The following is a 20,907-nucleotide window of genomic DNA, read 5'->3' as shown; positions in this document are numbered from 1 at the left end:
GTGAGGAGACTTCAGTTGTTCAAAGACTGGGTAGGGCTCAGAGCGGGTATGAAGGGGTCGACACGATATTGGTCCTGCAGTTTCCTCCATTGTGGGCAGAGGCTGGAAGATTACTGGTGCACTGACTGGTTGGCTGACTAGTCAGAACTCACAAAATCCATCAGGACATGATGAGGTTCAAGGTGTAGGTGTCCAGCCAGCAACAAGATGAAACGGGTGGGAAAGAGGAGGATGGGATGGGGACCCTGAAGCCCATGGGTAACCAGTTTAGCAAGTATGGAAAGGACCAGAACCTTGGACAGCACCTGCCTGGAAGGTCTGGGGTCTGGCAGGACACCAAGAAGCTGGGTGGTTCAATCTGGGATAAGATGGGTCTTGGGCTGAAACCGGTTTGGCTCAGTGGATAGAGCGTCGGCCTGCGGACTCAAGGGTCCCAGGTTCGATTCCGGTCAAGGGCATGTACCTTGGTTGCGGGCACATCCCCAGTAGGGGGTGTGCAAGAGGCAGCTGATCGATGTTTCTCTCTCATCGATGTTTCTAACTCTCTATCCCTCTCTCTTCCTCTCTGTAAAAAATCAATAAAATATAAATAAATAAAAAAGATGAAGATGGGTCTTGGTGGCCATACCTGGGACCTGCCTCTGTAGACTATTGACAAAGAATGAATATGGCCCTAGCTGGTTTGGCTCAGTGGCTAGAGCAGTGGTTCTCAACCTTTCTAATGCCGCTACCCTTTAATACAGTTCCTCATGTTGTGGTGACCCCCAACCATAAAATTATTTTCGTTGCTACTTCATAACTGTAATTTTGCTACTGTTAATGAATTGTAATGTAAATATCTGTTATGAAGTAGCAACGAAAATAATTTTATGGTTGGGGGTCACCACAACATGAGGAACTGTATTAAAGGGTTGCGGCATTAGAAAGGTTGAGAACCACTGGGCTAGAGCATTGGCCTGCGGACTGAAGGGTCCCGGGTTTGATTCCGGTAAAGGGCACATGCCCTGCTTGTGGGGGGCGTGCAGGCGGCAGCCAATCAATGGTCGTCTTTCATCATTGATGTTTTTATCTCTCTCCCTCTTCCTTCCTCTCTGAAATCAAATATATATATACCAGAGGCCCGAATCACGAAAATTCATGCAAGAGTAGGCCTTCCTTCCCCTGGCTGCTGGCACTGGCTTCCCTCCGGCATCCGGGACCTGGGCTTCCCTCCTCCGGCCGCCCGCAGGCACCCGGGACCCGGGCTGGCTTCCCTCCGGCCCCGGCTTCGTCAGGAAGGACGTCTGGAATGATGTCCGGAGGACGTCCGGTCTAATTAGCATATTACCCTTTTATTATCATAGATATAATGAATATGACTCCCTGACTCTGTAGTCAGACCTCCAAAAGACCCAGGGCCCCCTGCCCTAGCTGGGTGGCTCAGTTGGTCGGAGTGTCAGCCTGTACATCAAAAGGTTGAGGGTTCAATTCCTGGTCAGTACATGTACCTAGGTTTTGGGTTTGATCTCCGGTTGGGGCACATATGGGAGGCAACGGTTCAATGTTTCTCTCCTTTCCTCTCTCTAAAGTCAATAAACATATCCTCGGGTGAGGATAAAAAATAAAAAAAAGACCAAGGCCCCCAAGCGCATGGGCACTAAAAGCCAAGCCCAAGCCCGGCCAGGAGCCCTTTCCCTACAGGCAGCTGTTCCGTGAGGCTGTGTGGTCATTTCCACAGAGAGGAGAGGAGACCGGCTTTCAGAGGCCAGAGGGCCCTCCGGCGGCACGCCTGGTGTCCACGATGACCACGAGGGGCTGCTGGCCGCAGAACCCCTCTGCCGCCCGCTCCCACTGGGGGTGTGCACGGCACTCTCTGAATTCCCTCATGAAAAACCAGAGCTGCTTTCTCGGCACGACTGACAACTGGAGACGGTCATTCTTTGTTGTCGGAGGACATGTTGTGCTTTGTAGGAAGTGTAGCCTCCTCCCTGACCTTCAACAATCCCATGCCCTGAGCTCACTCCCTCTCCCCCTACCAGTTGTGACAGCCAGAAAGGTCTCCAGATATTGCCACATGCCCCCTGGGGGAGAGTTGCCCTGGTTGAGGACTACTGCAATAAATTCATCGTGCAACGATTCCCAGGACAAAACCAGGTCCTCCTGCTGAAGCTGGTCTGCTTCCTGACCAGACCGCCCCATCAAAACGGCTCTCCAAGCCCTGGGAGCCCTGGGAGCTTGCTTTGGTGTTCAGTTCCGGGTAGCTCCAGGTGCAGAGTTTCTGTGTGCTGCTGCCTGGTTCTAGCAGTGCCTTAAAGCAACCCAGACACCAGGTGAGAAGCAAGGGGTAGGACTTACAAGGAGACAGATTTCAGCAAACCTTGAAGCAATTTTTAATAACGACACTGACCAGTCCCAGGATGGGTCGCCAAGAAAGAAAAGAAACCTTACCGGAAACATGCAATCAGTGCAGAAAGACACAACATCTTGATGATTCTGGATGTGCTTTGTGTCGATCCCTCCTATATCCTACTCACCTTCTAAAGAAGGCGTTTCCTGAGAAGGACAAAACCCAAAAAGGTTTGTGAAATAGGTGAAGAGGACGGAATACAAAGGAAAACAACTTTGTCCATGGTAAGCATCACCAGGCAGCAGAGTTCAGACCTGCCACTTAACTGCCTTTCTGTCCTTCAACAAGTGACTTCGTGCTGACCCTCGCTCTCCTCATTGGTCGAATGGGGGGGCGGGCAATAGCTCTTCCTTCATGGAGTGGTTACACGGGTTAAATAAAATGTGCACGACCCGTGCTTAGAACAGGGCCCAGCCCTCGGCTGCAGCTCCATGAATGGTGCCTACATTTTGTTAATGTCTTAAGTCGTTTTTGTTGCAAGTGACAAAAACCCAGCTCTAGCTCAAGCGGAAAGGGGATTTTATTAACCTAGAATTGAAGTCTGGAATTAGGTCTAACACCAGACATGCTGGATCCACATCGGGACTCTTCCTCACAATCCAGCAATCCTGAGTCCCCCAGCTGGTGGCAAGAAAAATTATATATATACCGCAGATCCTTAGAATGAAAGCCCCAAAGGAAACAGAGTCATCTCCCCCTCCCGACTCACATTGGAATTTAAGGAACACTCTGATTGGCCTATTGGAGTCACATGCACAGCGCAAACTTCACTGCCGAGATTGGATGGCCCAGCTCGCTAACCCACCCGCGTGATCCGGTTCCCCGGTCCACCTGAGGATCTTTGCGTGTGGAGCCCAACCTTGCCGATTCTGTCTCTAGCAACAGTTCTGAGCCTGCCCATCCCCTTAAGACCTGTCTTCCTGTCTCACCCCAGGGTGCAGTCTGGAAGGTGGAAAGACAGCCAATAGATTCTTCCCTGGGAGGGTGACTGCTTCCTGATCGGACAGGGGGGGCCCAGTGTTTGAGAACCTCCCCACCCCCCGTTCTCTGATAATCCCAATTGTACCTCCTACCTCATTACTAACGTCCTCTTTTCATTTGGGGCAGAGAATTCTGCTCTGGCATTCTCACAAGATTGTGTAGATGCTAATCTCTGTTTATATTACAGCATCCTGATATTTTCCTCCAAAGCCCATAAGCCACAGTCTCAGAAAACACGTGGTTAGAGTCCCAAGACAAAACAGCAACAATTTAATCAGCTATTTTTCTTTCACATAACAGAGATTTCGTTTCCTGGGGAGGACTATTCTCTACAGGGATGCCATATACACCTGGGCAGGTTGTGCACTGCACAAATTTTGGAAGCCCTATTCCCTTTACAGTGAATATATATGTACTAGAGGCCCGGTGCACGACATTCGTGCACTGGGGGTGGGGGAGGAGGGTCCCTCAGCCCAGCCTGCGCCCTTTTGCAGTCCGGGAGCCCTCGTGGGGGATGTCCGACTGACTGCTTAGTCCTGCTCCCCATCAGCCAGCTTCTGGCTGTGGGGTGCTCCCCCTGTGGGAGTGCACTGACCACCAGGGGGCAGCTCCTGCATTGAACGTCTGCCCCCTGGTGGTCAGTGCGCATCATAGCTACTGGTCATTCAGCCATTTGGTTGATTTGCATATTATCCTTTTATTATATAGGATTATTATATAGGATGTGGTAGCCGCATCCTCTGCTCGGCCAAGTTCACATTTTATTTCCTTTAATACTCTCCCCTTTCCAGGTACTTATTTCTAAATTAGTCTAGGGACGGAAACCCAGTAAAAGTAGCTCAAATACCCAGGAAATTTGTTGGCTCATAATAAAGAAGGAGGGCTTCTGGCTTCAGGCGTGGTTGTAACCAAGAGCCGAACCAATATAGCCAGAGCTGTGTCTCGCCTTTACGGCCCGGTGTAGATTGGCCTCAGTCTGCAGACTATCCTTCCAGACCACTAAGGAAGATGGCTGCAGGCGGAATGAGGCTCTGTATAAAGCTCATAACCCCAGAAGAATGAGACCCTCCAAAGGCATGTCCTCATCCCAGACCTAATTATTGTGGCCTGGGGATGGGGTTCTTTGTTAAGTGTAGGTCACACGGGACTGGGGTGGGTGTGTTAGATCCGGGCCCATCTGGAGAAGTGGAGGGGGCTCCACAGAGGGAAAGCAAGGGGCTGGTGGAGATACTAAGCAGACAGAAACAACAGCTGGCATTACAAGTGTTATTTGCACGAGGGTCATCCAGGAGGTGGCAGGATGAAGAACCAGCAACATAATCCAATTGCAGTCTTGGGTCTCTCAGACCTGCTGCAGGCCTTTCCACAAAGAGCTGAGAAGCAGGTCTCCGGCCCCAGGCAAGCACAGATCTAGAAGGTTCGGGAAGGAAGAGGGACAGCTCCTAGAGTCCTGATTTGCCCAAGGGTAGGTGGTGTCAAAATTCACCAGGCAAAGACCATCGGAAACACACCTGTGCTCAAAGCGTGTTTAGCTTGCTCCAGCGACGAAGCCCACGTCCTGGGGGACCACGGAGCACGTCTGTAAGAGCGAGCCGGGGGCAGGCGGGCATCTTACGGGGTCGGGACATGTGCTGGGTAGTTCTGAGGAGAGGGAGAGCGTAGAAGCCGTCCTGGGAGCGGGCAGGGAGCAGGGAGCAGAGGGTGGTGTTTATTTCAGGAGCCGAGCTGTCAGTGGTATGCAGCAGCGGGCATTTCAGCGGGTCAGGAGGGGCTGTGTGTTCATCTTGGTGGCTGCAGAGTGTTGTCTCTGGCTTGGTGCAGACGTGGTCACAGAGTGGCCTTGTATGACCATTGTTTATATTCCGTGACTGTTGTTTATGTTCCGTGAAGAACATCGTGGCCCAGCTGCAGCCGAGAGCCCTTTCGTTCCCTCTTCTTGGGGATCTCTGTGTCCAGCAAAAGCTGCCCGAAGTCCTTCCCAGTCTCCGCCCAGGCTTCGCCCAGAGATCCTCACTCCAGGGAGAGCGGGGCTCAGGGTGACAGCAGTGAGTGGCCCTCCGCTGGGGAGGCAGGGGGAAGCCCTCAGGGGCAGAATCTCCAACTCTTCCTGGGGGCCTTACAGGGAGACGCTGGACTGAGCAAAGAGAAAGAAGTTTGTACATTGCAGGGCTTCTCGGAGCCTTGATTATGCTTATGTATCTTGAGAGAGAGAGAGACAAAATGGTGCTTTTTGACCAAAGACAGAGTTAGAGACAGAGGTAGGAGGGAGAGAGAGCCGGGCGGAGACCCACAGGGACGGAGATGGAGAAAGAGGCAGGGGCAGAGGCAGGGGCAGGGGCAAGGGTAGGGGCAGGGGAGGCAGCGGTAGAGACTGGGCGGGAGGCCGGCGCAGGAGAGCGCGGGCCCCGGGCTGGGCAGGCGGCCCGGGCGGCCGGGTCGGGACAAAGGCTGGCGGGGGCGGGGCGGGGGCGGCGATGGCTCAGGCCGGGCGGGCGCGGGAGAACTACAAGTCCCAGCAGCTCCCGCTGCGGCCCTCGGCCGGCCCCCCTCCATCCCCGGGAGCGCCTGGCGGGGCCGCTGGGCCGAAGGGGCCGCCGGCGGGGCTTGCGGGCGGGGCGCTGGCTGCGGGCCCCCGGGGCGCCGGCGGGAGCGGCGGGCCGGGCAGGGGCGAGGGGCGCCGGGTGAGTGTCCCCGCGAGCGGGTCGGCGGACGAGGGCCCGGGCGGAGTGGGCCGGGGGCCCCGGTGCGGGGGGCGGCCCGGGGGGGCGCCCCCGCGGCGCACGCCGCCGCCGAGGCCCGGAGAGCGGGGTCGTGGCGCCGTGCGAGGGGCCGGCCGCCCCCGGGCCCAGCGCGCCCAGACCAGCGCTGCGGCCCAGGGAGGGCCCGGCCGAGCGGGGCGCCTTCGGAAGGGAAGGATGGGGGCGCCCGGCTGTGGGCCGGGAGTCAGGACGCCCCTCCTCGAGAGGCGGTCCAGACCCTCTGCCCCAGAAACCCAGCGGGGCCCCGGCATTGTTCTCCGCGCCCCGAGCGGGGAGTTCTGGAGGCCCTTCCTCAAGGGGGGGCCGGGTGGCCTCTCCCCCAGGACCCGGTCATTGTCCCTCTCACCCCAGTCTGGGAGCCACTTCCCTGGGAGGCGACCCAGGAACCCAGGAGGGACCTAGGCGTTGTCCCCCGCTCCGCCCCACCTTCCAACCTGGGGCTCTGGGTAGAGGAGGTGATCTAGGAACTCCGCACCCCCATTTGTTTACCCACCCCCAGCTATGGGTTATGGCCAGGAGAGGTCCCCCCAGTACCCCGCCGTGGGTGGGGAGCTTAAGGCATCACCTCCCTCAGGTGGTCCTGAGCTCCCCCTGCTCCCAGCGGGGTCCCAGCTGCTGTTTCTCCACCCCTTCCCCTACCGCCAGCCTGGAATTCAGCATCTCTCCTCCACGAAGGGACAACAGTGTCCTGGCGCACTGCCCCATACCCCAGCCATGCCGCCAGGCACTCAGGAGTCTCCCCTCTTCCTCGGAGTCGGCTCAGGGGTCCCCCAGTCACCCAGAGGGGCCACGGGTATTATTTCTGCCCAGCCCCCAGCTAGAGGTTAGAATTCAGAATCTTCTATCCAGTTGGGCAACAGGTACCCCCTCTATGGAATCCGTGGTCTCCCTCCACTCCCACCCCACCCCCCATGTTATTCCCCACCTCCCACTCTAGCTTTAGGAACTGGCATTCGGGAACACAGGTGTTCCGGAACTGTGCGGCTTGGTATTCAGGCCGTCTCTTCCCCCAGGCAGTGAGCCAGGTGCCCCTGCACTCCCCAAGGCCCCCGAGCACTACCAGATGTTTGTCCCCCTCACCCCCTTCTTCATCCCCCAGATATAGGCTTCTAAGTTCAGGATGCTTTATCTCTGGTACTTGAGCCAGAGGTCCCCCACTCTACCAGAAACCCCCAAATAGGCCACCTCCGACTATGGGACAAGAATTCAGGCCGTGTACTTAGAAGCAAGCACAGGATCGCGGACACCCACCCTCTTCCCCACGAGGGGTAGGAACCTAGGACTCTCTCTCTGCAGGACCCAAGCTTCCCACAAGAGGAGGAGTCCAGGATGGAGAGAGGGGCAGAGCCATGGAGTTGGGTACTGGAGACCTCTAGTGCCAGATCCCATGACTTCCGTCCAGGTGTGAGGCTGAGAAGGGAGGGGCCCCCATGTCCCACCAGGGTCTCTCCTCTTGCCCTGGCTAGGGCGAGTCACAAGTCTGCCTGCAGTCTAGAACAAGAAGGATCCGTGTGTATGCCCAGAAGTGGGTTTGGGGGCACAGCTTGGCCACCTATCCCATCCCTGCCCAGGCTCCAAAAGAGACCCCCTGCTCCCCAGAACCTACCTCTGCCCACCCTGTCCTCGCCCTACAGATCCTGCCCTGGAAGCAGCCGACACCTCCACACCTGGGATGCGGCGCTCGGTCCTGGTCAGGAATCCAGGCCACAAAGGCCCAAGGCCTGCTTATGAAGAGCTTGGCTCAGACTCGGAAGACCTGGACCCCAGTCCCGAAGACCCAGAGCCCGACCTGGAAGACCCCAACACTGCCTCTGAAGATGTGGACCCCGGCTATGAGGATCCAGAGCCCGTCTCTGATGATCTGGACCCTGATGCGGAAACTCCAGGCTCCATCTTGGGGACCCGTGCCACGGATCCCCAAGATCTCGACCCCATGTCTTCAAGTTTTGATCTCGATCCAGACGTCATTGGCCCTGTGCCCCTGATTCTTGACCCTAACAGCGACACCCTCAGTCCCCCGGAAGCCCCAGACCTGGACCCCCTCTCATCCAGCCGTCCTGCCACCCCGGAAGGCCTGGCCACCAGCCAGGCGGTGGTGATCCCGGCCCCTGCCAGCCCTCCCCGGCCCTTCTCCTGCCCCGATTGTGGGCGAGCCTTCCGGCGCAGTTCGGGGCTGAGCCAGCACCGCCGCACCCACAGCGGCGAGAAGCCCTACCGCTGCCCCGACTGCGGCAAGTCGTTCAGCCATGGCGCCACGCTGGCCCAGCACCGGGGCATCCACACGGGCGCACGGCCCTACCAGTGCGCGGCGTGCGGCAAGGCCTTCGGCTGGCGCTCCACGCTGCTGAAGCACCGCAGCAGCCACAGCGGCGAGAAGCCCCACCACTGCCCGGTGTGCGGCAAGGCCTTCGGGCACGGCTCCCTGCTGGCGCAGCACCTACGCACGCACGGCGGCCCGCGGCCGCACAAGTGCCCGGTGTGCGCCAAGGGCTTCGGGCAGGGCTCGGCGCTGCTGAAGCACCTGCGCACGCACACGGGCGAGCGGCCCTACCCGTGCCCTCAGTGCGGCAAGGCCTTCGGGCAGAGCTCGGCGCTGCTGCAGCACCAGCGCACGCACACGGCCGAGCGCCCCTACCGCTGTCCCCACTGCGGCAAGGCTTTTGGCCAGAGCTCCAACCTGCAGCATCACCTGCGCATCCACACTGGCGAGCGGCCTTATGCCTGTCCCCACTGCTCCAAGGCCTTCGGGCAGAGCTCCGCGCTGCTGCAGCACTTGCACGTGCATTCCGGAGAGCGCCCCTACCGCTGCCAGCTCTGCGGCAAGGCCTTCGGCCAAGCTTCCAGCCTCACCAAGCACAAGAGGGTGCACGAGGGCGCGGCTGCGGCGGCTGCGGCGGCTGCGGCAGCCACAGCTGCTGCCGCTGGCCTGGGCCTTAGCCCTGCTTCCATGTTGCGGCCTGGGCAGGCCTCCCTCCTGGGCTCAGATGCTGCCTCTGTGCTTGGTTCTGGCCTGGGCACGGACCCATGCTCTGTGCTGGGCTCCCTCCCCGATCCCAGCCCCAAACCTGGCCCTGGCTCTGGATCTACCCTCACCCCTGATCCTGTCAAGTCCTCTGACGCTAAGCCCGGTCATGATGCCAATCCTGACCTTGTGGCCAGCCCTGACCACGGATCTGGTCACAGCTCGGACCCAGATCCTGTGCCCAGCCCCAACCCTGAGTCCCGCCCTGACCCCAGCTCTCCCACCCACGACAGCTCAGCCCTCCCTACCTGTGAGAATCCCGAAAGGGTGGAGGAGCGAGGGGCACTGCTGGGGCCTGACGGCTGAAAGGGATGCCAGCCCCCGTGGAGGCCTGGAGAAGTTGTGTTGTGCAGTTAGTAAAATCCTCCCACTGCCCGCTGGCTCTGTTTCATGGTTCTTCGGTTTTTCCCCCTTAATGCACAGCTCCTCGGAAGCGGAAGGTGTGGCCTGAGCCAGCCATGCACCCGGAATCCTAATGTTCTGGCTCCCCCTGACATCCTCCAAGCTTCCCAGCTTTCCCCATCCCAGCAGTTACCATTCTGCTCCCCCAAACCTGGTCGCCTTAGTGAGGAGCAGACTTACCCTGCAGGCGGTCTGAGAGCATCCCTTCCCTTTGGTTTATCTGATGGTGGAGTTTCAGGCATGCTGAAATTAGGGGGCTGATAATGGAGGCTGACAAGAAGCCATGGGGCAGTCCTGCCTTGTCAGTTCCCCTAACTTACCCCTTGCCCTTCAAAGTCCACATTATAGGTACACCACTGGGCAAAGGAGGTTGCTCATTTATGCATGCAATAAACATCTATTGAGAGCTCACAGATACCAAATTTGGAAACATTTAACAAGTAATTACATGGCCTGGTACATTCTAAAGGGATATGACTTCTGATTTGGTTCAGGGACAGCTTTCTCATGGAAGGTCCACTGATTTACTCATCAGCACTGCCCAGCCTTGTGCTACGCGTTTGCATTTTCTCATTTAACTCAACAGCTCCATGAAGCAGGCAACTATGGTCGGGCATCCCCATTTGGCAAATGATGAAACCGAGGCACACGGACTTTAAGGGACTCTTTGGAAGACAAGAAATGGCTGTTGGCAGCGCCTAGATTTTAACCTGAATTCTCTGCCCATCTCCCCCGCCCCCCCCCTCCGTCCCCCATTGTGTTCTTAACCATTATTCTCCAGGGCAAGAGTGCTCAAAGGCTCTGGGGCCATTGAAAGATGAACTAGGGGCCCCGCCAGTGTTGCTCAATGGTTGAGCATCGACCTATGAACCAGGAGGTCATGGTTCAATTCCCAGTCAGGGCACATGCCCAGGTTGTGGGCTCTGTCTCATCATTGATGTTTCTATCTTCCTCTCAGAGTCAATACAATTTTTTTTTTTTAAAGAAAGATGAACTAAGGGAAGAGATGGCGGAGGATCAGAAGGCTGTAGGAAGTTTGTCATCTCAGAGAAATGGGAAGTCGCCGGCAGGTTCTGGGGGAGGACTGGTATGAATTATTCTTTGAAGATGGTCTGGCTGCGGATGCAGAGTGTAATGGAAGGGGTCAGGCGTGGGAGTCTAAGATCAGAGAGGAAGTTGCTGCAGTGGTCCAGGCCAGGAATGGTGGGGACTCTGGGCAGAGAGCTATAAAAGTGAGAATAAGTGGGCCTATTTGGGATATAATTAGGAAGTGAAATAGGATTTGCTAATAGGTCATGAGAGGGGCCGAAGAGGAAGGATTGGAGAGTAATCAGGAATTTCTGGGAGGATGGAGGGAAACAACCCTTAGAAAGATGTAGGGTCATCACTGGGCATCGCGGACATGGAAGTCAAGCTGCTGTCATGACGCAGGCATGACGGAGCCAGCCCATGTCCCAGCATCTTGCTCGCCCGTCGGCGCTAGGGCCTCGCGACCGCCCTCGGCCGGCCAGTCGCCCGCGTTGGTGCGCGCGCACATTGCTATGGCAGGTGTGGTCTCGGCGCAGGGCTCCGGGGTCGCATCCTGTCACGTGCCTCCCAGGGCGCCCTGGGCACGTGATCAGGGCGCGAGTCAGCTGACGCGCAAGGGTTTGAAGCGGCACCGCGAGGGAACAAGACCGCAGTGACAGCGGCGGGCGCTGGTGCCCTGGCTGCTCCGCCGCGCCCGCCGTGTCCGGCGCTCCCCGCCCGGGATGGCAGCCCCCGCGGGCTGGGGTGGCTCAGGTGAGGTCGCGGGCGGCGGGCGGCGGGCGGCTGCCCCGATTTGGGGCGGCGGAGTACTCGGTTTCCCTTTCCCCGAACTCCCGTGCTGACCTCGCAGCTCTGGGCGGTGGAGATTTGGGCGCCTAGAACCTGGGAGGCGGGTGGGCACCAGCTTCTCCGACACGGAGTGGCGGGGCTCCCGACGGCCCTTCCTGGACCCAGGCTGTGCTTAGAGTTCCTGAACTCCGCCAGCGAGCGGGCCTCCGCCAGCCTCTCTGATGCGGGGCAGCGGGCTTCCCATCCTGAGCCTAGGTTGCGACTGCTCAGCTTTGCTGGAACTCGGCGGGCGCCAGTTTCTCCATCCCGCACGAGACTCCCAGGATTTCCTTCCCCAATCCAGGAGGTGAATGCTCAGCTCTAAACTCAGGCCGAGGACTGGGGGGTTGCCTCCTTGAGCCTAGGCGCCTGACTCCATTTCAGAGCTCCAAACCCATGGAAGCTCAGCTTTCCTGAATTCAGGCGTTGGGTGCCCAGCCCCCAATCTCTTCAGTCTCCACCTCTCCTGGGGGAGCCCGGAGGAAGGCCGTTCGTGTTGATCTTCCCTTCTAGAGCTAGCTGGATACGCTTAAAAGGTGTCTCACTGGGAGGGTCTGGGATGGGTTAGCTGTGACCCCCGCTAGAGAGGCCGCCCTACCCTCTGGCTTCCATCCAGCTCTCGTAGACAACTGCAAAAGCATCCAAACTCCTAAGGGACGGGTCCAGTCAGGAGCTGGCCGTCCCTGCAGAACGGGTTCTGGCAGCGGCCACAATCATCTTGGTGGCAGTGCCAGGCAGGGGGGCAGCCAGGTCCTGGAAAGAAGCTGGGTTCTCCCAGTAGGGGTGGGGGTGGGGTGTCAGGGACAGTTCTGGGCTGCTGTGACCAGCTGTGACCCCAGCAGTTGCTGAAACCTTGGACCTTCCTCTTAGGCTGGTCGGCTTGAAGGGAACAAGCAGTGCTCAGAATAGCCTCGGGCCGAAACCGGTTTGGCTCAGTGGATAGAGCATCGGCCTGCGGACTCAAGGGTCCCAGGTTTGATTCCGGTCAAGGGCATGTACCTTGGTTGCGGGCACATCCCCAGTAGGGGGTGTGCAAGAGGCAGCTGATCGATGATTCTCTCTCATCGATGTTTCTAACTCTCTATCCCTCTCTCTTCCTCTCTGTAAAAAATCAATAAAATATATATTTAAAAAAAAAAAACTATGTAAAAATATAAAAAACATTGGAAAAAAAAAAAAAAGAATAGCCTCGGACTCCTGAAGAATTACTGAGAACCGAGCTGAGCTGCGTTGTCTCCATTCTGGAAGCATTTTCAGGGTTTTAGCCTCAGGGTGTGCTCAGTAATTCTTTTTTAAAATTTCCACTTAAAAAAAAATTGACTTCAGAAAGGAAGGGAGAGGGGGAGAGAGAGAAACATCAATGATGAGAGAGAATCATTGGCTGCCTCCCGCACGCCCCCTACTGGGGATGGAGCCCGAAACCCGGGCATGTGCCTGGCAGGGAAGGGAAGACCAACTCCTAGTTCATGGGTTGATGCTCAACCACTGAGCCCCAGCGCCCAGGCTTTTTCCACTTTTCAGATGAGGGAACTGAGACTTAGGAAGGTGCCTGGGGTCCCCCGACCAGGAAGAGGCAGGTCTGGGATTTGGTCCTAGGGCTGTGTGATTTCCAGGAGCTGGTAGCCTTAATGAAGATGCCATATTCGCTCACAAGCTGGCATACGGGCAGTGCTGTAATAACATTTGCCCACGCAGAGTGAGTCTTCAGCAAATGCATTCCCTTATCGCCCTAATTGTTGGCATTCCCTTCTCCAAGCCTGTGGCTGTGAGAGCGTCAGCAGGACAGATCAGGTCATGATGAGTGGGAAGGGTTTTTCCAGAACATACTAGAATGTAGCTGAGTCCCATGTTCATGCCTGGGGTCTGGAGTTGGGATGTGCTCAGGAGCCTTGATTACCCTGTGAGATTCATTCTCTCCACACATCAACAGGAATAATGGTGGAATGTCCTGGCATTCTTACCACCTGACATTCTGCCACACTACCAGCCCTGTGATAAAGACTTTGTAAGCATCAAATCCTCAACTTTCTGTGAGAGATGCTATTGCCACATTTTGCAGATGAGAAATTGAGCCCAGAGAGTCGGTGCCAGTGAGTATCAGGGTCAGGTATCAACTCAGGCCCTTTGGAGTCCCAAACTTGAATTTGCAACCTCCGAGCAGCATACAGCCATAAAATGTAGATTTCCAGGTTTTCTTCGATCTCCCAGAATTCTTTCTTGGCTGGGATGTGGATCTGCCTTCCTTTTGGGAGGTGGGCCTGCCTGGGTCCGGTCCCCACTGCTCTCTTCCACTCCCACAGAGACCGAGCCCCTCCTGACCGCCGGCCTCGGGTATGGGACCCAGGCAGGGGCTTCGCCGGCCCCTCCAGCCTCTCTGGAAGAAGAAGACCTCCGCCGCCGTCTCAAGTACTTCTTTATGAGTCCCTGTGACAAATTTCGGGCCAAGGGCCGCAAGCCCTATAAGCTGATGCTGCAAGTGGTTAAGATCTTGGTAGTCACTGTCCAGGTGAGACCTGTGGGAGGCCCAGCAGGAATGGTCCTGTGGCCACTGTGTTCCTTGAAGGAGAGTCTGGGAGTCGGAACCTCGTCCTGACCCCGCAGCAGCATAATGACAGTAATGACAGTAACAATGGCAGTAAAAATCAGCAAACCCTCTGAGCTCTGTATGTGAGCAGCTCCCTTGAGCCTCACACATGCCCCTGTTTTGTAGATGAGGCAGCGGAGGCTCAGCAAGGTGAAGGGATTTGTCCAAAGTCACATGGCAGCCAAGCACTGGGATTTGCTGGCACCTGAACCCAGGCAGTCTGGCGCCATGTTGACTCTCAAAGAGAACTGACCCCAGTGGCTGAACAGATGGTTGCCCCCTTCCCCATGCCAGGCCCTGTGCTGGGGTCTTGTGATCCCAAGATGAATCAGACCCTGCCCTGCCCCTGCCCCTGCCCTAGGGCGCTGTGACTTTGGACATGTGACTGTGCTTCTGATTTCCGCTTGGTAAGGGCCCCAGCACTGTGGTACTTATCCTGTAGGTCTGGGTTCAGCATGGAAGTTGGCAAACTTTTCATGAACATTAGTTGCTACCCTGAGATGTATGAGTGCCACTGTGTGCTCTGCATTGGGAACAGATGGTGGGCATGGAGTGGGTCCTCTACTCTTCTCCTTTCATGCATCGAGGGAGGCCCCATCCCAGCAGTGCCAACCCCCTGTCACCCCACCAGCTCATCCTTTTTGGGCTCAGCAACCAGCTGGCAGTGACATTCCGAGAGGAGAACACCATTGCCTTCCGCCACCTCTTCCTTCTGGGCTACTCTGACGGGGCAGACGACACCTTCGCGGCCTACACGCGGGAGCAGCTCTACCAGGCGATCTTCTATGCTGTGGACCAGGTGCGGGCAGCCAAGGGCAGGTGCGGGCAGCCAGGTGCGGGTGGGCAGGGGGTGGTGATGGGGCTGATGGGCCTCCCCTTCTCTGCCTGCAGTACCTGATGCTCCCTAACGTGTCGCTGGGCCACTACGCATACGTACGGGGCGGGGGCAGCCCCTGGGCCAATGGCTCAGCCTTGGCCCTCTGCCAGCGGTACTACCACCGCGGCCACGTGGACCCAGCCAACGACACCTTTGACATCGACCCAATGGTTGTCACTGGTGAGTGGACGAGGCAGGGCTGAGCTATTGGGGTCCCTGGCTGCTGAGATTAAAATCCCAGCTCTACCCTCATCCAGGATACGGGGTTGTCTTGAGTATTAATAATCTGATGTATGCAATGTGTCTAGAAGAATGCTTGGCATGTAGAAAGAGCCAGGTGTTATTAATAGCATTAATCCACTATTTAGGGGATTACAGAGCTCCGGGCCCTAGTGTCTGTGCAGGGAATAGACATACTGGGCCCTAAACCTGGGGAAACGGGGGACAGACAACAAATGTTCAATACAAAGTGAATGAGGGAAGGGGTCTCTCAGGGACTCTGGGAGACTTGCCTGTACCTCCCCCATCCTGTGCCCCTTCCCTGACTCCCTGTCCTCAGATTGCATCCGGGTGGACCCCCCTGAGAGACCCTTTGTGCCCCCCAATGATGACTTCTCTCTCTTGGATGGCAGCACCAGTTACAAGAACCTCACGCTCAAATTCCACAAGTACTGCCCGATGGAGGGGGTCGCCCAGGGCTGGGCAGAGGGTGGGGGGAGGCAGGAGGCCAGGTGTCTTTGGGGCCCCCCTGGCAGCCACTTCCCTGAAGGTGGGGGCAGGGCGGGCCAGGCGATGCCTGCTGAGTGATCACTTCCCTCTGCCAGCTGCAGAGTCAGCATCGGGCAGGAGTGTTGGCACTCTGGGGCCTGAGGGAGCAGTGGAGCTCCCTCCCCCTCACCAGACCCCTCCCCGCAGGCTGATCAACGTCACCATCCACTTCCAGCTGAAGACCATCAACCTTCAAAGCCTGATCAACAATGAGATCCCAGACTGCTACACCTTCAGCATCCTGGTGAGCCCGCCGTGTCCAGAGTAAGAGCACGGACCCAGCCGGGATCCGGGGTGGGAGCAGGACTTCTGAGCTCCAGGGCTGGGGACCCGTGGCCGAGGGCCGCATGTGGGTGATGAGAACCTGGAGCTAGACAGACCATCCTTCATGCAGGGCTGGCAGCCCAGGCCTGTCCAGCTTACTCTGTATCCCGCCACAGATCACGTTTGACAATAAGGCATTCAGCGGACGTGTCCCCATCAGCCTGGAGACCCAGGCCCACATCCAGGAGTGTAAGCACCCCAGTGTCTTCAGGCATGGTGAGCCCTCTACCCCTAGACCAGTGATGACCAGGGGCCCTGAACTGCCCAGGGATTTCAAATCCCCAGACCAGCATCAACCAGGGACCCTGACCTACCGAGGGATCCCTGAACCCCAAACCCACACTGACTGAGCTTCTAACTCAGAATAGCCATGAGCCCGCTGACCAGCCCAAACCAGCCCTGCAGTCCCCTTGGCCTGGCCCGGCCTCATCCCTGGCCTCCGAAGGCCCCAAGCTACCCTGGCTCTACCCAAGGCCCCTCCCCACAGGAGACAACAGCTTCCGGCTCCTGTTTGACGTGGTAGTGATCCTCACCTGCTCCCTCTCCTTCCTGCTGTGTGCCCGCTCCCTGCTCCGTGGCTTCCTGCTGCAGAATGTGAGCGCCATCCCAGCGTCACATGTGCCCAAACCAGTCTTGCCCAGTTCTGGGGCCATAAGGGCTGTGGGTGGCACGCGGCTCCCGTGCCTGGAAAAGCCCTCACCCCGCCTGCCTCCTGCAGGAGTTTGTGGGGTTCATGTGGCGGCAGCGGGGACGGGCCATCAGCCTGTGGGAGCGGCTGGAATTTGTTAACGGCTGGTACATCCTGCTGGTCACCAGTGACGTCCTCACCGTCTCGGGCACCATCATGAAGATCGGCATTGAAGCTAAGGTGGGTCCTGCCCACACCTCGCCCGGGGCCCCGGCGGCCCCTTCCAGACCTTGGCCCCTGTGCTGCCCCCAATGCCCACCTGGGGCCACATTCCCCAGCCAGATGTGGTTGACACTGCTCCCACCCCTAGAACTTGGCCAGCTACGATGTCTGCAGCATCCTCCTGGGCACCTCGACGCTGCTCGTCTGGGTCGGTGTCATCCGCTACCTGACCTTCTTCCACAAGTACAATGTAAGCCTGTGTGGGTGTGCAGGCCGGGCCCTCCCTCCGGTTGGCAGCCACATGTCCCCCAGTTCCCACCTCCCAAATGCATACACATGCGCAGTCACCAGCCCCTGCAGAGGACCCGTCATGAGCCTTTTAGCCCTATACCTGTCCACCCAGACGTACCTGTCACTGAATCTGAGCAGGGACCATGTGAGCCTGCCCCCTCAGCGGAGTACAGTTTCAGGGCACCCTCAGCTCCAGGCTCCCCCTTCTCAGCTCCCCAGCTGTGCCCTCAGCCAGGCCCTGCCTGCTTCACCCGTGCACACCGACGACCAGGGTTGGGGCCATGCCCTCATCAGCCATCTGCCCGCTGCAGATCCTCATCGCCACGCTGCGGGTGGCCCTGCCCAGCGTCATGCGCTTCTGCTGCTGTGTGGCTGTCATCTACCTGGGCTATTGCTTCTGCGGCTGGATCGTGTTGGGGCCCTACCACGTGAAGGTAGGACGAGCCAGGCTGGTGGGGGTGCACAGGGCCCACAGGGGAAGGTTCTCTGGCTCCCTTCCTCCGAGCCTGCGTCCCAAGCCCTCAGCCCCTGGTTTATCTCCCACTGACCTGGCCACACTGCGTGTCCCTCTGTACTTTACCAGGAGTTCTGCAGCGGTTCTGCCCACTGACTCTGGCCTTATGACCTTATTGACATGATGACTCTAAATGACCCCATTGTAACTGCTGATGTTCTGCCCACTGTCCCTCTGACCCCTAGTAACCCTGGCCTTGACTCTAGGACATTGTCAGATGGCCCCATTGTAACTACTAGTACTCTGCTGTCCCCTCTGACTCCCGGTACCCCCCTCAAGCCCCCTCCGTCCCTACAATCCCATTGACTTCACTGCCTGGCCACAGTTCCGCTCGCTGTCCATGGTGTCGGAGTGCCTGTTCTCGCTCATCAATGGGGATGACATGTTCGTGACGTTTGCGGCGATGCAGACGCAGCAGGGCCGCAGCAGCCTCGTCTGGCTCTTCTCCCAGCTCTACCTTTACTCCTTCATCAGCCTCTTCATCTACATGGTGCTGAGCCTCTTCATCGCGCTCATCACCGGTGCCTATGACGCCATCAAGGTCAGCCACACCTCCCCTCCAGCTTGCCTCCCCATGGGGCCAACCCACATCACCCGCAGCTCCAACCTGGGCTCCGTGTCCCTTGGAGGCCACCGCAGTGGGGTCTCAGAGGACAGGGTGGGGTGAGAGTGAAGGACCCAGGGAGAGAACGTGGGAGACTCTGCAAAGCCAAAGGAAATGGTGGCTCGAAATTAGGGGTCACAAGTGGGACTGATGCGATGGGCTTACCTGCCACATTCTCAGTTTGATCAGTTTGGGCTCCGGCCAGGTAGGGTTCTCGAGTCTTTTACCAATAGGGGCACCAGGTCGTAGAGTTTCAGTGACTTAACAGGGTCAGCAACTGAGTGGTGAAACCAGGCTCAACCCAGGAAGCCTTGCCCCTAACCTCTGCCCTGTGGGGTGGCAGGCAGGGGACTGTAGTTGTCCTGCAGACTGTGGAGGTTGGGGGAGAGAAAAGGGTGAGAGCAGAACGTGCAGGTGGCAGGTAGGCAGGATTCTTTTCAATATATTTTTATTGATTTCAGAGAGGAAGGGAGAGGGGGAGAGAGAGAGAAACATCAGTGATGAGAGAGAATCACTGATTGGCCGCCTCCTGCACACCCCCCACTGGGGACGGAGCCCACAACCCAGGCATGTGCCCTTGACTGGAATCGAACCTGGGACCCTTCAGTCCGCAGGCCAACTCTCCATCCCCCGAGCCAAACCAGCCAGGGCAGGCAGCACCCTTTTAGCCGACGTGTCCAAGGGCCTGTTGTGAGCCAAGCCCTGTGCGGGGCCAGGCACCTGGGAAACGGGGCGGTGTGCAGTCTGTCCAGGGCCAGCGGGCGAGACGGAGAGTGCACGAGCGGAAGGACGATCACTGCTGTGAGAGCCAGGGAGGGAGGGCAGTTCCTACAACCTGCCATTCGATACGAGTCTCTAACTCATGGGACTATTCAAATTTTGATTTTAATTAAAATGAAATTCAATTCCAAAATTCAGTTCCTCACTCACACCATCCACATATCAAGTGCCCAGGAGCCCATGTGGCTAGTGGCTTCCAGATTGAACATCCTAGACTCAAACCTTTCCGTCATAAAGCTCTAGATTGAGAGGTGGGATCCCAAGTGAGGGAGCACCAGCGGGGTGGGGCACCTGGAGCAAAGGCCACGTAGCCTGAAAGAACATGGGGAAGAGATGGTGGCTTCTTCCCGAGGTGGGAGGGCAAAGGCTGGGCTCGCTGAAAGCTGCGGTGATCGCCCACTGAGGAGTAGATGGGGCGCCACCTGACCCAGATGCGGGGTCACACATCCCACACATCCAGGAGTCCAACCATGACGCACAAGGGCCCAGAGGTGGGAGCCCGCTCGAACAGCAAGGCGACCCAGATGGCGGGGGAGGGCAGATTCAAGGGGCCCCTTTCACGCTGGCCACCCCGCACCTCTCCGCAGCACCCCGGCGGCACGGGCATGGAGCCCAGCGAGCTCCAGGCCTACATCGCGCAGTGCCAGGACAGCCCCACCTCCGGCAAGTTCCGCCGCGGGAGCGGCTCGGCCTGCAGCCTGTGCTGCTGCGGCCGGAGCAGGAGCAGGTTGGATCCCCTGGGAACGGGGAGGGCTGCCGGGGGACTGCCGCCTGCCTGCCCTTGACACTGCTCTCCTGCAGGGACGCCTCGGAGGAGCGACCGCTGCTGGTGAACTGACCCGGACCACAACGCCCCGGACGGGAGCCCAGGACCGCGGACTGCGGGGAGCCGTGGCTGGCTGTTTTTAGGGTTTGCTTTTAAGGACTGGCTCTCCGGCACCCTGTGAAGGCATGGGCCATTGGGCCGGACAAGCGTAGGGTGGATGTTAAATAAAAAGGGGAAATACACGTTTTGTTCGCATTTCTAGCGGTAGGTGCATTCCAAGAGCCCACTCGTCTTCAGCCCCTTTAAGGCGTCGCCACACTCAGCATGGCAGGCTCCTCGCGACCTTCCAAACATGGCGGGGCTTCGCGCCCTCGGCGAATAACTTAAAGGGGCCGTGCTGGGGGTGGGAGGAGAGACTAGCGGTGTGAGCGCTGAGTGCATCCCGGCTGCGGCCTCCGGGTGAGTCCGGGTTTCCATCACCCGCTTCGGGGGTTGTGAGCGAGTCCTCGGCTTTCTCCTGGTAGCCCCGACTTTCTGATGCTCTCATCCCCGGTTTCCGCACCGGTAGCCAGGCGTTCCCTAAAGTGGAAGGGGACTAGTCCCATCCGCCCACCCCGCCGAGTTTTCCAGGTAATGTCTCGAGGGTCCAGTTACCTTAAATTCCCATTAATACTCTAGCGAAGCCAGAAGCATTCTCAGCCTCAGGAAAGTCCCGGTAATATTCCAGCATTCCTCGGTATCTTCCAAGGAGCCGGGCGCTCTCACACTGGAACGCCCCCAGGGACGTGCACACCAGCTCCCGGTCTCCCCGGTAATAGTTCTGTGTTCCTCAGAAGCTCTCAGTATTTCTCACGGCCCCCGGTAATCCCAGCGTCCCCAGCAATGGCGCCAGCATCGAGTCCCAGCGATGCTCCGCACCGGCAGAGACCCTATAACTTTATTACGTTGCAGTAAACCTCCAGCATCAGCCAGGAACATCTTGGGAGCCCACTCGCTCCGAGAGTCCCAGGACCCTTCCAAGACCTCGGCATCCTCCAGGACCCCCCACGCGCCCCAGCCCCTGCGTCTTCCCCGGGGCAGGCTGGAGGCAGAAGCCAGGCATCTTCCCCGACCCCTTAGCTATGGCTCTAGTTTTCGCGGGG

The 20,907-nt window shown here is 58.0% G+C and overlaps 2 protein-coding genes across 4 annotated transcripts; both read left to right on the top strand.

Moving 5' to 3' along the window:
• Positions 1-5,916: 5,916 nt before the first annotated feature.
• ZNF358 (zinc finger protein 358) lies at positions 5,917-9,523 on the top strand. 3 transcript variants are annotated; one of them, XM_054717140.1, is made up of 3 exons: positions 5,917-6,048; positions 7,423-7,528; positions 7,761-9,523. In XM_054717140.1, the coding sequence occupies exons 2-3, from the start codon at positions 7,456-7,458 to the stop codon at positions 9,452-9,454; spliced, it is 1,767 nt and encodes a 588-aa protein (XP_054573115.1). In that variant the 5' UTR covers positions 5,917-6,048; positions 7,423-7,455; the 3' UTR covers positions 9,455-9,523. The 3 variants fall into 3 exon arrangements, with proteins under 3 accessions (XP_054573115.1, XP_054573117.1, XP_054573116.1); XM_054717142.1 differs by lacking the exon at positions 7,423-7,528; XM_054717141.1 differs by lacking the exon at positions 5,917-6,048 and having other exon boundaries at positions 7,437-7,485.
• Positions 9,524-11,106: 1,583 nt separating this feature from the next.
• Positions 11,107-20,007, top strand: MCOLN1 (mucolipin TRP cation channel 1). Its single transcript, XM_008151521.3, has 14 exons — positions 11,107-11,332; positions 13,708-13,913; positions 14,623-14,790; positions 14,883-15,048; positions 15,428-15,536; positions 15,784-15,880; positions 16,077-16,176; positions 16,448-16,554; positions 16,679-16,828; positions 16,959-17,060; positions 17,413-17,535; positions 17,941-18,156; positions 19,587-19,726; positions 19,801-20,007. Exons 1-14 carry the CDS (start codon positions 11,302-11,304, stop codon positions 19,835-19,837), a joined length of 1,752 nt encoding a protein of 583 aa, XP_008149743.2. The 5' UTR covers positions 11,107-11,301; the 3' UTR covers positions 19,838-20,007.
• The last annotated feature ends 900 nt before the right edge of the window (positions 20,008-20,907 follow it).

This window comes from Eptesicus fuscus, chromosome 6 (genome assembly GCF_027574615.1).
Source record: "Eptesicus fuscus isolate TK198812 chromosome 6, DD_ASM_mEF_20220401, whole genome shotgun sequence".
Lineage (NCBI taxonomy): Eukaryota > Metazoa > Chordata > Mammalia > Chiroptera > Vespertilionidae > Eptesicus > Eptesicus fuscus.
Note: the sequence above shows the minus strand (reverse complement) of the source record. Positions and strands in the feature narration are given on the sequence as shown.